Source organism: Balaenoptera musculus, chromosome 4 (assembly GCF_009873245.2).
Source record: "Balaenoptera musculus isolate JJ_BM4_2016_0621 chromosome 4, mBalMus1.pri.v3, whole genome shotgun sequence".
Lineage (NCBI taxonomy): Eukaryota > Metazoa > Chordata > Mammalia > Artiodactyla > Balaenopteridae > Balaenoptera > Balaenoptera musculus.
The window spans coordinates 77,865,467-77,882,560 of NC_045788.1; the positions used below are offsets into that span (position 1 = coordinate 77,865,467).

Sequence of the window (17,094 nt, forward strand, 5' to 3'; positions counted from 1 at the left end):
CAACAGTGCTATCACCCTGGCCAAAGCTACCTTCATTTCCTGCCTGGAGTATAATATTGGCCTCCCAACTGGTATACTGGCTTTTATTCTTTTTGGCCCCACAATATTTTCTTCATTCAGCAGTGTGGATAACATTTTTAAGATATAAATCAAAGCATATCATTTTCTTGCTCAAAACAGAATTTCTTATAATTGCTTTAGAAGTTTGTATGATCTTGTCCCTGCTCATCTAGACATCAAAATCTTAACCCACTTTCCCTCTCAATCACTACACCCCAAGCCTCCTTGACCTTCTATTTCTAGAAGATAGTTAAAGTCCTTAACCACCTTAGAACCTTCATTATAAGCTGTTCATTCTGCCTGGAATACACTGCTCCCTGCCCTTCATGTGCCTAGTTCTCTTTTAAAAAATAACTCTTTGAGGTTCAACTGACATATTTATAAAGTATTTAGTTTGATAAATCTTGAAATATGTATACCCTTGTGAAACCATCTCTACAATCAAGATAATAAATGTATCCAAGAGTTTCTTTGTGTCCTTTTGTAACCCTGTCTTCCAGTCCTCTCCACATCAGTCCCTTCCCCATCCCCATGCAACCATGGGTCTGCTTTCTGTCACTCTGCATTAGTTTTCATTTCCTAGAATTTTATATAAATGGAATCATACAGTATCTGCCCTTTTTTGTCTGGTTTCTCTAACTCAATGTAAGACTCATTATTTTGAGATTCATCCATGGTATAGCACATATCAGTAGTGCATACCTTTTTATTACTGCGTAGTAAATCATTGAACAAACATACGAGATTTCTTTATTCATTTAGTTTTCGACGGAGACTTTAGTTGTTTTAGTTTTTGATTACTAAAGATATTTGAATTTTTGGCTGCTGTGAATGTCTTTGTATGGATATATGCTTTCATTTATCTAGGGTAAATAACTAGATGTAAAGTGGCTAGGTCATATTATAAGTGTATGTTTAAATCTTTAGAATCTGCTAAATGGTTATACCATTGTACATCCCCACCAGTAGTGTGTAAGAGATTCTATTTCTTCTACATTCTTGCCAGTACTTGGTATGATCAGTCTTTTAAATTATAGTCATGATAATAGATGTATTATTATATCTCATTGTACTTTTAATTTGATTTTCTTAATAATGAATGTTTTTGAGTATCTTTTCATATGCTTATTTTTATCACTATATTTTCATTTGTGAATTATTTATTCAAATCTTTGGCCTATATTTTTATTGGGTTGCTTGCTCATTATTGAGTTCTGAGAAATTAAAAAATGTATTCTAGATACAAGTCCTTTATCAGATATATACTTTGTAAATATTTTCTCCTAGTCCATGGCTTAACTTTTCTCTCTCAAAACAGTGTCTTTTAAAGAGCAGAAATTTTTACTTTTGAAAAAATCCAATTTATCCATACGTTTGTTCTTTTGTGGAGCATGTCACTGGATATTATCTAAAACACTTTTGCCTAACCTAAGGTAACAAAATTTTTCTCCTTTCTTCCTAGATTTATGGTTTTAGGTTTTATATTAAAGCTTATGATCCATTGTAAGTTAACTGTTAAAAATATAGTACAAAGTATGGATCAAAGTTATTTTTTTTACAAAAGGACATTCAATTGTTTAAATATCATTTGTAGAAAAGACTATGCTTTCTCTGCTTAACTACCTTTGCACCTTTGTAAAAAATCGGTTGTCCATATATGTGTAGATGTATTTCTAGAGTCTGCTGAGTTCCATTGACATATTTGTCTTTGGACCAATACCAACCTAACTCAATAACACACTAATTTTTAAAAAAGTCTTGAAATTAGGTAGTGTTGGTTCTCCAAGATTGTTCTTTTTAAAAGCTGTTTTGGCTACTCTAAATCCTTTGCATATCTATATGGACTTTAGAATCAGTTTGTCAATTTCTATTAAAAAGTCTGCTGGATATTTATTGGGATTGTGTTGAACTATGGATCAATTGGGAGAGAACTGATATCTTAATAATATTGAGACATGTAATTTTTCATTTTTTAAGGTCTTCTTTAACTTCTCTCAGGAATGTTTTCTGGTTTTCAATGCATGGGTCTTTCACATCTGTTGTTTAATTTATGGCTAAGTGTTGCAGGTTGACAGAAATAAAATTGATTTTTGTATACTGACCTTATATCCTGTACTTTGTTAAACTCACTAGTTCTAGTAGCTCTTTCGTAGACTTCATTAGATTTTCTTCATAGATGATCATGTTGTCTATGAAAAAATGATGATTTAACTTCTTTTCCAATCTGGATAACTTTTATTTCTTTTTCTTGCCTGACTACACTGGCTAGAATCCCCAGTACAATGTTAATTAGAAGCGGATGTGAATTATATATATATATATATATATATATATACACATACATATATACATATATATATATATATATATATATTTTTTTTTTTTTAGTCTGCCTGGTGGGAAAAAATAGGCACTATTCCCTTTGTTTGAGTGTTGGGTACCATTTCCTTTAATCCTTTCAGATGGTTCTTTACCTGTCCCTGGGTAGCTACATCATAGGTATGTGTTGATCTGTTGGAGGAGGAAACTGTAGATCTCTGGGATCCTCTCTTTAGGAGCTGTAGCTGCTTTGGTTTCCCCAGTTTCTCATCTCCATCTTCTCAGCATAAGGAGTTGACTGGTTTCCTCTTGGGTTTCCCCTTCTCCCTTTGCTGCAGTCTAGAAACTCTCTCAGGGCAGTAAAGAGGTATGGTTATAGGGTTCACTTCTTTTGTTTCTTATCTGTCAGAAATTACTGTTCTTCATTGTCTGATGTCCCATATCTTAAAAAGCACAGCTTCATTTATTACGGCTGTTTCTATTTATTTGAGGCAGGATGTTAAATCTTGTCCCTGTTACTCTACCTTGGTCAGAAGTGTAAGTTCAAAGCTTTGTCTGATTCCTTCTTATCTTGTAAGGATTCACTTAAATATTTCCCCCTCAGATAGGCCCTTCCCTAACAACACTCTCAAAAATAGGTCCAACTTTTCCACGTCTAATTTTTTTCTTTCATAGGATTGCTTCCTTTTTTCAACTATAATTGTATATCTATGAATTTCTTTATATGTTTTCTCTTATAAATTGAGGGAAGAGACTATAATTATTTCATTCATCATTATATATCTACTGCCTAAAAAATGTTCACACAGAAGATGCTTAATAAAATATTTTTCAAATAAATGGACTTTTCCCATTTATTGTTTACCATAATTTTTGCCAGTTTTCGTTCCTTGAGGCATTCCTCTTATTCTTTGTTTTACTCCTCCTCCATTCTTGACTTTCTCCATTCATTTTTTAAAAAATAAATTTATTTTATTTATTTATTTTTGGCTGCGTTGGGTCTTTGTTGCTGTGCGCAGGCTTTCTCTAGTTGCGGCAAGTGGGGGCTACTCTTCGTTGCGGTGCCCAGGCTTCTCATCACGGTGGCTTCTCTTGTTGTGGAGCATGGGCTCTAGGCTCGTGGGCTTCAGTTGTGGCATGTGGGCTCAGTAGTTGTGGCTCACGGGTTTAGTTGCTCCGTGGCATGTGAGATCTTCCCGGACCAGGGCTCGAACCTGTATCCCCTGCATTGGCAGGCAGCTTCTTAACCACTGCGCCACCAGGGAAGCCCGCTCCATTCATTTTTGAAAATGTTTATTTGCCTCTCTTTGCTAGTTTTATTTTCCCCTTTTCTTTCAATTTTTCTTTATGTTTCTGATTTGTGTTTCCAGGATCTGTTATGACTCCCCACACTCTGAACAAACTATGCAGTGAAAGAGAGAAAATGTCTGTAGATAGGACGGAAACTTTCCAAAGGATTCCCCAGTGCATAACTAGAAATTGATGCATAAGCACCTTTTCTGACAATGTTCTACCTTAAGCATACCTTTCAAACCTCCTTTGTTTCAAATGGTATATTATCAATTTTTAACTAGCAGAATTTGTCATTATAACAAGTAGAAAGAGCACTAGGTGATGAGGCAGCCTGACTGGATGTTAGCCCTAAATTCTTCCATAGATTTGTTGTATTCTGGAAAGGTTATTTAACCTGTGTCGTGGTTTCATCTTCTATTATAATAATAATAATGTCTAATATTTATAGAAGTGCAATTACAAACACTAATCTTGAAAAGTTCCAAAAGTCTCTAAGGGGAAAGTAGGGATTATGATTTTTACTTTATATATGAGAAAAAAGAAACTCAGAGCAGTTAAATGACTTGCTTAAGATTATAAATGTAATGAGTAGTCAATAAGAAGAAAAGGCAGAACTTGATATAAACCTTCTCACCCTATGTCTCTTGCTCTTTCCAAAGCATTTCTTTGCATCCACAAATCAATCATAGTCCTGTGGAAGACACAGAACATCTTTTATGGCCTTCTGAGGACTTGATTTTACTCCTGTCGTCTGTCTTGACACTTTAATTCTTTGTTTACAAGAAACTATGATTTCTTTTGCAAAATTCCAGTGAACCCAGAAGCCATGTCTACTCTCATTTATCAAATTTGAAAAGTCCGCTGGCTATTCATGTGAGCAAAAAGAGTCTCCTGTCATGCTCTATCTCACTACCATCATCAACTTGCTGAGCTCATACTTGTGCTGGGTGTAGAGGATCATAACAATTTTAGATATGGTCTTCAGGTTCTTATCATGCATTTATAAAGGTAGAGCATATGCATGAAAATACAAACAAATCTAAATACCAATTAAATGGTTCAGACACTACTGTGTAGAAGCCTGTACACCATAGGCACTATAGACATTTAAATTAAGGAATTGGTGCAAAGGGCTCTAATGGCAGCAGGAAAGGTTTACTATAGGGAGTGAAATCTAAGGAAAGTTTCCAGAGAGTTGCCAGGAGAGTTTCACTTATAAGTAAATTATAAGTGTAGTAAGATACATACACTGGCTTAAGAGGAGTGTTTTTATAGGAGTAGTAGAAAATTCATTTGAAGATGCAGATAAGAATTATATTTTAGAGTACCCTGAATGAAGGTTTAAAATCTTGGCTTTTTTATTCTGAAGGCAACATAAGATTATTGAAGTAATGACCTTTAACCTTAATATCATGGTTGATATTGTAGAATTCAGATTAACTAAGAGCCTGCTTCTTATCCTCAGTATCCAACTTCTTTTTACTATAAAAGCATTACGTGTTTATTATAGAAATACCATAAAATACATTAAAAGAAATTTATAAAATCTACAATCTCATATTCCAGAAACTTTTTCTATCTGTACAGATGGATGCATTCTCACACACACACACACACACACACACACACACAGTAGGGGGATTCTACCTTGAGAAGGCTAAACTAGGATTCTGAAGTCTGAGTATGTGTGTTAAACCACCTGGAAACTATTTTCAGGAAAGGTTTTGGCTGATACCATTTAGGTGGTAGGGGATGGGTAACGAAGAATAGTATAGGGGAGAGGTCAGCAAATTTATGTAAGGAGCAAGACAGTAAATATTTAGGTCTCATGGGCCATACGGTTTCTTTTTTTTTTTTTTTTTTCAGGTGGGCAATTTTTTTTTTAACATCTTTATTAGAGTATAATTGCTTTACAATGGTGTGTCAGTTTCTGCTTTATAACAAAGTGAATCAGTTATACATACACATATGTCCCCATATCTCTTCCCTCTTGCATCTCCCTCCCTCCCACTCTCCCTATCCCACTCCTCTAGGTGGTCACAAAGCAAGAGCTGATCTCCCTGTGCTATGTGGTTGCTTCCCACTAGCTAGCTATTTTACGTTTGGTAGTGTATATATGTCCATGCCACTCTCTCACTTTGTCCCAACTTACCCTTCCCCCTCCCCGTACCCTCAAGTCCATTCTCTAGGGGCCATATGGTTTCTGTTGCAACTACTCAACTCTGCCATTGTAATTTAGAAGCAGCCAGAAACAATATGTAAATGAATGAGTTTAGCTGTGTTCCAATACAACTTTTATGGAAATTTTAATTATGGAAACTAAAATTTCGTATAATTTTCAGGTGTCAAGAAATGTTATCATAATACCTAATAAGTTTCTGTTTTAGTAACAGCAGAAGCCAACACAGATATGTGTTCTATCACAAGGCACCAGGAGTAGAGGCGGTGGGAAGAACTCAAAAAGGGGGTGCTCAGAGTAGAAAACTAGAGAATAGTTCCGAGCAAAAATAAGTCACCCTCTACACCCCAGAAAATTTTTAAGGCTTTCACAGGTATTGACTTCCTGTAGCTAATGGAACACAAAATTTTAGGTTTTTATAAGTGATGTAATTCCATTAAGTATGTACAAGCTGGTGAGGTGAGGTCTGAAGAAATTCAGGATACAAGCAACAAACATGTATGTGTCCATATATATATTTTATACAAATATGAGATCGTCTTATATGTATTAAGTAAAGTTCTTTTTAAACAAACAAACATATTGATTAACATATTATATACATCTTCTCATGTCAATAAATATTCACCCATAATATCACTAGTATCATGTGCACCTCCAATCATACCCTCACTCCCCACTCTTTCTGCACCATTTAATAGAATATCTGACACACCATCTTCAGATTTGCATTTGCTACCATGGTAAATGTTAATATTAGTGACTTTTATTTGTTACCTTAATTCCCCAGTTTCACAGTGTTTGTTTCCTAAAATCACTATAGAAATGTGTGTTTGTATATTCTATTTTAATGAAAAGCATCAGAAATGCTACCTCTAAGAAATCTAATTACATTAGAAAAAGCAAGTATTGTGTCCTTGGTTACAATAATTTTATAAAATGGCCAAAGGCATAAGGTTTCCAAAATAAGCATTCAATTATTATTGATGCTAGAATATCAGGTTTATTATTTACAAGGACACCATGGTTCTTCCTCCTCAAAACAAAAGATAATGGCTCTTGGACTAATAGCACATGGTACACATGGTTTGAAATAAACACTGAAACAATGAATATGGGTAAATGGGTATATGATATAACTATTTATTTGAAATATTTATATAATTTTTATTAAAATTATCAGGTTGCATTTCCATAACAAAACAAAAATGTGCATGCATGCTGAATGTGTTTTTAAAAACACATTACTGAGCACAGATATATGGATTTAACTCAAGCATTATGACTTTAAAAAAAAGCTATTTGCCTAACCTTTATAGAACTTACTCTGATAGGAAGTACGGATCCGTTTCGTTAAATCAGGATAAAAGTTAGACAGGCCACGCATGCAAAAGTTGTCTTTGGAACATGCCAGAACACCAGCATCAGCAGCAGGCAGAAGAAAGAGAGAAAAATAGTCTAAAGTGAAAGGAAGTGATATCATACCAGAATCTAGAACAGCCAAGATGAAGAAATTGCAGCAAGTTTAGGTAATCAAATTAGAAAGGAGATATTAAAAAAATAAATCAATTAGAAAGTGAGGTGATAGATGAATGATGAGAATGCTGTAGTAATTTTATTCAATCAAATATCTTATAAAAATAAATGGCATATTTCTCTTTATGCTTTTTACATAGTAAACTTATTTAGCTTATAAATAATATGTATGTTACCTCATAAATATAAAAATGGTTGTCTTTAATTTTCAGTATTAACAAGAAAACTTAGGGATTTTAGTCTTTTTTTTTTAATAACAAAGTGAGTACTCACTATATATACTAAATACAAGCAGAGTTTACAACTTCATCACAGTTTTTCCTAATTTTAAAAGTCATTAAAATTCTGAGCTCTAATCATAATTTTTGAGGCTCAGTAAGTTTAAATTAAATAATAATTGTATTACCTCTGTCAAAATATACACTTTGTCATCCCACTGTGTATATCCAGCAAGTAATTTAGATGCTGTCTTAGGATTCACAGCTTTTCTGATTGAATTAGTGTTTCAGCATGCAAACAGTGCCTACTATCCCCTAACATCTTTCTATCAAGAGTCCATGAACTTTCAAAAGTCAACTTTCTCTTTCTCAATCGTGAGGGAATCTCATGGTACATTCATGCACAATTTTTCTTATTCTGCCTTTCTTTCAAAAGCCAGTAGTGGTAGAAGCAGAACCTGTCTAATTTTACATTGCTAGCACTCATAAAATATTGCTAAAAGTTGAGATCCCTAAAAAAAAACAAAGAAACTCCAGGTTCTGAAGGAGAACTTTTGTGCTCCTGAAAAGGGTCTAAATTAGCAATTTGGAAAGGGTTTAGGTTTACAAAAGAAAGATTAACAAAGAAGGAGAATTTCAGTATATCAAGTAATTTTTCATTAGTCCCAAAGGAAACTTCATTTATTACCACATTCAGATGTTAAATTTGGCACATCTGCTATTTAGAAAATAACACCTACCATAATGTACTCTTTTTACTTTAAAATAGTCTTTACGTGGGTATATTTAGTAAAAGTGTCAATATTCAACTGATTATTTTACAAAACAGTAGAAAATTTTAAAAACTGTATAAAATAACACATAATACTATAGATGCATTTCCACCTGCAAACCTTTTAGCTCAGCCGAGTTTTTACCAATTAAACTATGTCAGTGGACAGATAATATACAAAATGTTGGCAATGTTTGCAAAGCCAACTATTTGGATATATACTGAAATTTTAGTACAACTTTGGATAATTTGACATATCAAGGTTTGGCATTATATGTAGAAAGTATTTTGGCTTGTATTTTAGTAACTTTATATATTTTTCTTTTATAATTTGTCCTGTCAAGAAAAATATCTTTCATAGCATTTTAATAATGTTTACTGCATTTGTGAAAATACCTCCAAGAAAGTCACCATCCAACAAGGAAAGGTGACAGCCAAAAAATGGAGTTAATTTAAAAAATTAAAACTAGTGAATGACCTTAAGTTATATTTTTAAAGCTATCATATATTAGAAGAAAACTATCCCAGTTAACACAACCATTGCAAGCAGCTTTTTCAACTAGAGAGCCTGATTTTCTTAGCATTTTTATATTTAATACCTTATTTTTTGTTATTTCTTAGGAATTCAACTTAAGAAACTTGAGATCCCTCCTAACGTTAACAACAAATTGAAGTTTAAACACCTCCTTTACCCTTTCAAAGATTCTTACTATGTTTCTGACCAATTTTACTTACATGGTATTGTAAATTATGTTGACTTTATATTGCTGTGCATTTGAATAGCATCACAGAAGAAAGACAAGAAATCTAAAGGTAAGAAAACAGGTGAACTAATCAAGTTCATAATGATCTTATCTCCTACCTGCAATGAACTGCTTGTTTTTTCGAGGAGACCGTGGTTGTCGTTGGTATAGGTCACTTGATCTATATAGGTCAATGGTCCCCATGCTTAACAGTACTGTCTTCTGTATAAAATCCACCACAGCCAACCCATTGCAGTTCCCAAATGCAACTCTGAGAGAAAAAAAAAAAAAATGCAACTAGAATGTATTACATCAACCATCATTATTTTTATCTCTGAATTTAAAAATAAATAAGATTATTGGAAAGTAATGCTTTGGGGTTGGGTAAGTCAGGCACTGACTGGTGAAGGTCAGGAAGGATATGGTGCCTTTACATAGGATAGGTTAACCTTATATAATAGTCATGACCACTGCAAAAAATAGGAATGACCTGCAATCATATTTTCTAATATATTTTATCATGTAAGTAGTGATTACTCAACCTGCTCTTTCACTTGATTTTATGTTTTTACAGACAAATCATATAAAATCTTTTTGCTATGAAGGGGGGAATAGAACAAGAAATGTCGCACTTCAATAGCTACAGCTGCTTAGGTATGCAATTAGGTGACTTTTTCAAATAAAATAATAATTATTAGGTTCCAAATTAATTCTCTTCTTAAACAGAGTGTATATTTAACACAAGATTTTACATAAAGATTAACTTCATATATCAAAGGTTTTGACACCATAGTAGATATGAACAGAGATCTAACTCATTCACAAAAATTTAAAAATTTCTCAATCTTTGTTCTTTATTTTGTCCCATTTATTAAAATACAAAGGCCATTTGATTAATTTCTTAACTAAATCTCCTGAAAAATTAAAATAGATCTCCTAAGCAGGCATTTTGGTCACCTTAACAATTGGCATACACTAGACTCTCTTTTTTCTCCATTTACAACATGCCCTCTAGCTGAACAATTGTAAATCTGCTTTTTGTTTCCTAAACTAAATATAAAATAGTTGTATAAAAGTTGTTTTGCTCATTTTATATAATTCCACGTTGTTTTATTACTTAGATTGAATATGATTGACAAATCATCTGCTTACTCTAAATCTAGTTATTTCTATTCCACCGTATTGCCTTCCTCACAAAAAGTGAAAAGTTTTGCTACCATACTAAAGTATTTGATATTTTACATAAAGTTCTACATCTTCCAGGAAGACAGACTCTGGAAAATTGGAAAAAACATTGTTATAAAAGTCAGACGATCCTATCTCATCATTTATAGTTTATGCGACTGAGAAAAATTAATGAATCTTGTGAGGCCTTAGTTTCTTTACTTTGTAATGAGAATTATAACGCTAGATTTATCTAGTCCACAGAGCTTTTATGAGCATCAATTCAGAAATGTTATTAAAGTACTTTGAAAATTTTCCACACAAAAGTAGAATTGATCTTAATATTATTATAAGAAGTGCAATATTATACATACTACATATTGTAGCAAATTAATATCTCTAAACTTTTAATGTTAAAATGTAGTTAATTACTTCTGCTTATAGGTATGAAAGAATTCCCAAATGCAGTACTGAGAAGAGAAAAAAAGGCAACTGGAATGTATGACACCAACAAAAATATTTTTCTTTTTGAATTAAAAATAAGAATACTGGGGACTTCCCTCATGGTGCAATGCTTAAGAATCCACCTGCCAATGTAGGGGACACGGGTTCGATCCCTGGTCCGGGAAGATCCCATGTGCCGGGGAGCAACTAAGCCTGTGAGCCACAACTACTGAAGCCCATGTGCCTAAAGCCCATGCTCTGCAACAAAAACCACTGCAATGAAAAGCCTGTGCACCACAACGAAGAGTAGCCCCCACTCGATGCAACTAGAGAAAGCCTGCATGCAGCAACAAAGACCCAACGCAGCCATAAATAAATAAGTAAGTAAGTAAGTAAGAATCCTGGAAAGTTATACCTTAGGTTTGAGGAGGTTAGGCAATTGTTGAAAAGTCAATATGGATACTGGATTTAATCTCCTACCTTAACTAGGAAGCTGAACAAAATATATTAAACGGCAGTTTTCACATATTGGTCAACAGGCAACATAGAATAAGATGAGAGAAGGATAACAATCGAAGTAAACTTTAGTTTAAACTAAGTGTTCTAGCTTACTGAATGGAGAGATCACCCAGGCTAGAGCACAGGAAACCGAAACTCAAGGAGAGATCAGAAGTCTCACCAAACCGAGGAGACAGAAATCAGAGTCTGATGTGGCAAAAACAGAATTTATGAGGCAAAATACTAGAGAGAAGAGAGCTGCATAGATAGAATACACCAGAGATTTACAGAACGGTTCTCTTGAAATTTTGTCTGGGTACTGATCTGTGCATCCATGTGAATAAACTACCCCAGGTTTGGGAACAAACCACCAAAAGGATAAAGCAGAACAATTCACAAAGCTCATACAAGGCTGAGAATATTTCATGTCACTACCAGCCAAACTGCTGAGATCTCCAACTACATGGGAAAACAGATATAGGGGTGTCACTTCAGTAGTGGGAACAAATTAGCCATAAACTAAACTAAAGGCTTTTCTAGACCCACCCTAAAAAAGCTTAAAAACAATGATTCTAAGTAACATAACTTCCTTACAGATAACTATTGAAAAGAATCCAACAAAATATCACCATAAATGTAAAATTCACAATGTTAACTATATGAAAAGTAGTAGGTATCAAGAAAAAGACTGATAACCAGAGGAAAAAAGTAAATCACCAGAAACATACCTAGAAATAAAACAGATAATAAAATTATCAGAAAAGGATATTAAAAATGCTTTGGAAAATATATTCCAGATATTCAAGAAGGCTGAGGAAAATATGAATGTGATAAAGTGAGAATTAGAAGATATTAAAAAGACTCAAATTTTGAGAGATAATTTTATCATTTCAGATATATTTTTATCTGAATATTAGACATCATAGCAGAGAAGAATAGTGAACTTGAATAAATAGCAATAGAAAATTTCCAAAAAGAAACATGAGAGAGAAGAAAACCCCAAAGCATCACTGACCCCTGGGACGAAATTGAGCAGTCTAGAATAAATGTAATTGGAGCCTCAGAAAGGAAGATCAGCAGAAAACATATTTAAAGCAATGAAGCCAAATAGCAAAATGATAGCCAAACTTGGTAACAGTAAACCTAAAGATCCAAGAAACTCAAAGGATCCTAAGCAGAATAAACATAAAGAAAAATACATCATCACATTGTTGAAAACTAGTGATTGATTGATTGATAGAGAAAAAATGTTAAAAGCAGACAGAGAGGAACGATATATTTCCTACACAGAGGCAAAGATAAGAATGATGAAATCTACTCCTTGGAAACTACACAGTCCAAAATGACATGACATCTTGAAAGCAACAAATGATAATAATGGGTCAAAATAACATTCTATACTCAGCACATATCTTTCAAATGGTGAAATACAGATTTTTACTCATGAATAAAAATCTGAGGGAATTAATCACTAGGAGACATGTACTATAAGAAATAATAAAGGAGGAGATTGGTTCAAGATAGCGGAGTAGAAGGACACGCTCTCACTTGCTCTTTCGAGAACATCAGAATCACAACTAACTGCTTCCTGTCCAATCAATCATCGACAAGAAGACACTGGAACTCACCAAAAAAGATACCCCACATGCAAAGACAAAGGAGAAGCTGCAATGAGATGATAGGAGGGGCGCAATCACAATAAAATCAAACCCCATAACTGCTGGGTGGGTGACTCACAAACTGGAGAACACTTATACCACAGAAGTCCACCCACTGGAGTGAAGGTTCTGAGCCCCACGTCAGGCTTCCCAACCTGGGGGTCCGGCAATGGGAGGAGGAATTCCTAGAGAATCAGACTTTGAAGGCTAGTGGGATTTGATTGCAGGACTTTGGCAGGACTCAGGGAAACAGAGACTCCACTCTTGGAGGGCACACACAAAGTAGTATGCACATCGGGACCCAGGGGAAGGAGCAGTGACCCCATAGGAGACTGAACCAGACCTACCTGCTAGTGTTGGAGGGTCTCCTGCAGAGGCGGGGGGCAGCTGTGGCTCACCAAGGGACAAGGACACTGGCAGCAGAAGTTCTGGGAAGTACTCCTTGGCATGAGCCCTCCCAGAGTCTGCCATTAGCCCCACCAAAGAGCCGGGGTAGGCTCCAGTGTTGGGTCACCTCAGGCCAAACAACCAACAGGGAGGGAACCCAGCCCCACCCATCAGCAGACAAGTGGATTAAAGTTTTACTGAGCTCTGCCCACCAGAGCAACAGCCAGCTCTACCCACCACCAGTCCCTCCCATCAGGAAACTTCCACAAGCCTCTTAGATAGCCTCATCCACCAGAGGGCAGACAGCAGAAGCAAGAAGAACTACAATCCTGCAGCCTGTGGAATAAAAACCACATTCACAGAATGACAGACAAGATGAAAAGGCAGAGGGCTATGTACCAGATGAAGGAACAAGATAAAAACCCAGAAAAACAACCAAACGAAGTGGAGATAGGCAACCTTCCAGAAAAAGAATTCAGAATAATGATAGTGAAGATGATCCAGGGCCTCAGAAAAAGAATGGAGGCAAAGATCGAGAAGATGAAAAAAATGTTTAATAAAGACCAAGAAGAATTAAAGAACAAACAGAGATGAACAATACAATAACTGAAATGAAAAATACACTAGAAGGAATCAATAGCAGAATAACTGAGGCAGAAGAACGGATAAGTGACCTGGAAGACAGAATGGTGGAATTCACTGCTGCAGAACAGAATAAAGAAAAAAGAATGAAAAGAAATGAAGACAGCCTAAGAGACCTCTGGGACAGCATCAAACACAACAACATTCACATTATAGGGGTCCCAGAAGGAGAAGAGAGAGAGAAAGGACCCAAGAAAATATTTGAAGAGATTAGAGTTGAAAACTTCTCTAACATGGGAAAGGAAATAGCCACCCAAATCCAGGCAGTGCAGAGAGTCCCATACAGGACAAACCCAAGGAGAAACGTGCCAAGACACATAGTAATCAAACTGGCAAAAATTAAAGACAAAGAAAAATTATTGAAAGCAGCAAGGGAAAAATGACAAACAACATACAAGGGAACTCCCATAAGGTTAACAGCTGATTTCTCAGCAGAAACTCTACAAGCCAGAAGGGAGTGGCATGATGAAAGGGAAGAAACTACAACCAAGATTACTCTACCCAGCAAGGATCTCATTGACATTCGATGGAGAAATCAAAAATTTTACAGACAAGCAAAAGCTAAGAGAATTCAGCCCACCAAACCAGCTCTACAACAAATGCTAAAGGAACTTCTCTAAGTGGGAAACACAAGAGAAGAAAAGGACCTACAAAAATAAACCCAAGATATTTTTTGATCCACCTCCTAGAGTAATGGAAATAAAAACAAAAATAAACAAATGGGACCTAATGAAACTTAAAAGCACAGCAAAGGAAACCATAAACAAGACGAAAAGACAACCCTCAGAATGGGAGAAAATATTTGCAAACGAAGCAACTGACAAGGGATTAATCTCCAAAATATATAAACAGCTCATGCAGCTCAATATTAAAAAAACAAAAAACCCAATCCAAAAATGGGCAGAAGACCTAAATAGACATTTCTCCAAAGAAGACATACAGATGGCCAACTAACACATGAAAAGCGGCTCAACATCACTAATCATTAGAGAAATGCAAATCAAAACTACAATGAGGTATTTCCTCATACCAGTTAGAATGGGCATCATCAGAAAATCTACAAACAACAAATGCTGGAGAGGGTGTGGAGAAAAGGGAACGCTCTTGCACTTTTGGTGGGAATGTAAATTGATACAGCCACTATGGAGAACAGTATGGAGGTTCCTTAAAGAACTAAAAATAGAATTACCATATGACCCAGCAATCCCACTACTGGGCATATACCCAGAGAAAACCATAATTCAAAAAGACACATGCGCCCAATGTTCATTTTGCAGCACTATTTACAATAGCCAGATCATGGAAGCAACCTAAATGCCCATCAACAGATGAATGGATAAAGAAGATGTGGTACATATATACAATGGAATATTACTCAGCCATAAAAAGGAACGAAATTGGGTCATTTGTAGAGACGTGGATGCATCTAGAGACTGTCATACAGAGTGAAGTAGTCAGAGAAAAACAAATATCGTATATTAACGCATATATGTGGAACCTAGAAAATGGTACAGATGAACTGGTTTGCAGAGCAGAAATTGAGACACAGATGTAGAGAACAAAACGTGTGGACACCAAGGGGGGAAAGTGGCAGGGGGTGGGGGTGGGGGTGTGCTGAATTGGGAGATTGGGATTGACATGTATACACTGATGTGCATAAAATGGATGACTAATAACCTCTAATATAAACAAACAAACAACTAATACTAAACTTTCTTTGGGTTATTTGTATGGAAATATGTTAATATAAATGTTTCAGACATTACATGAAATTTCTAAAAATCTTATATGTGCTGGTATAATGTTATAAGTCATAATTCTAGTTATTACTTTAAAATGTGTATCTCAGAATAACCAAATTTCCTTGTCAATTGCATTATTATGAACTTTCATCAAATCTTTAACCGTGGTCATTTTTAAGTCTTTTGTCATTTACAGACAGTTCTGGGTGTATTCTGATGCTTTTGCAAATATGTTCCTATAAAAGGGTTTCATCTTCAAGGAATTCATGGAAAAAGACTCTGACAAGTACAGGTTTCTGGTAACTGACTATACTGCTGAACTGAATGAATAAGCATTTTCAGAACTCTGATGGAAAACTGATGAACTCATAAAAGTGCTAACAAAAGATAAAGATGAAAAAAAAATTAATCACACGGGACTGAGTGAACTGCTGAGGATGATTAATTCTTTTGACTTTCTGTTTGAATAAATATATATATATATATATATACACATATATACACACACACATAAATATGTACTATTTGCTCAACTCCTTAATATACACTCTTCACATTTTAATGTTCTTAAAAAAAAAAGGATGACTAATAAGAAAATAAATAAACATTAAAATTTAAAAAAGCATTTCCAACATAAAATAGAGCAAAAAAGGGAATGAAATGGTGCCATTTGCAGCAGCATGGGTGGACTCGAATGGCATTATGCTAAGTGAAATAAGTCAGACAGAGAAAGACAAATACTGCGTGTTATCACTTATATGTGGAATCGAAAAAAAATACAACTAGTGAACATAACAAAAAAGAAGCAGACTCAACAGATAAGGAGAACAAACTAGTGGTTACCAGTGGGGAGAGAAGGGGAGGGGTGGGGGAGTAGGAAGTATAAACTATTGGGTGTAAGATAGGCTCCAGGATGTATTGTACAACATGGGGGATGCATTGTACAACGTGGGGGATGCAGCCAATATTTTGTAATAACTGTAAATGGAAAGTAACCTTTAAACATTGTATATAAAAACTAGAGCAACTGTACTGTAGGAACACAATATGCCTTCTAATCCCTTGTATGTAAAATAGCTACCCTATTCTCCATAGCATTATCTTGTTCTAGAACTTTTTGGCCTGTCAGTATTGATAACTTATCTTTAAATAGCTGAAGTATTAAAATAATAATAATAATAATAAAGGAAGTCCTTTAGGCAGAAGAAAAATGATTCCAGATTAAAATATGGATCTACACTAAGTAATGAAGAACACCATAAGTGGTTAAATATGTGGATTAATATTAAAGACTCATTTCTTCAAAAAATCATTGATCACTTAAAATGCAAATAACAATATATTGTGGGACTTATAACATGATAGAAATAAAATATATGGCAACAGTAGTACTAAGAACAGGAAGAGAGATAGAAGTATACTGTTAAAGGATTCTTATA

At 34.8% G+C, this 17,094-nt stretch overlaps 1 protein-coding gene across 10 annotated transcripts in view; it reads right to left on the reverse strand.

Moving 5' to 3' along the window:
- The window catches only part of STXBP5L (syntaxin binding protein 5 like), a 376,785-nt gene that overhangs the window by 85,509 nt on the left and 274,182 nt on the right, over positions 1-17,094 (reverse strand). For 4 of the 10 annotated variants that reach the window (XM_036850879.1, XM_036850876.1, XM_036850873.1 and 1 more), the window contains exons 19-20: positions 9,240-9,391; positions 7,178-7,309 (exon numbers count right to left, since the gene is read on the reverse strand). In XM_036850879.1, coding sequence (XP_036706774.1) covers positions 7,178-7,309; positions 9,240-9,391 — 284 coding nt within the window. Of the gene's footprint in view, positions 1-7,177; positions 7,310-7,336; positions 7,343-9,239; positions 9,392-17,094 lie in introns of all 10 variants that reach the window. The other 6 variants (XM_036850882.1, XM_036850881.1, XM_036850878.1 and 3 more) reach the window with 3 other exon arrangements.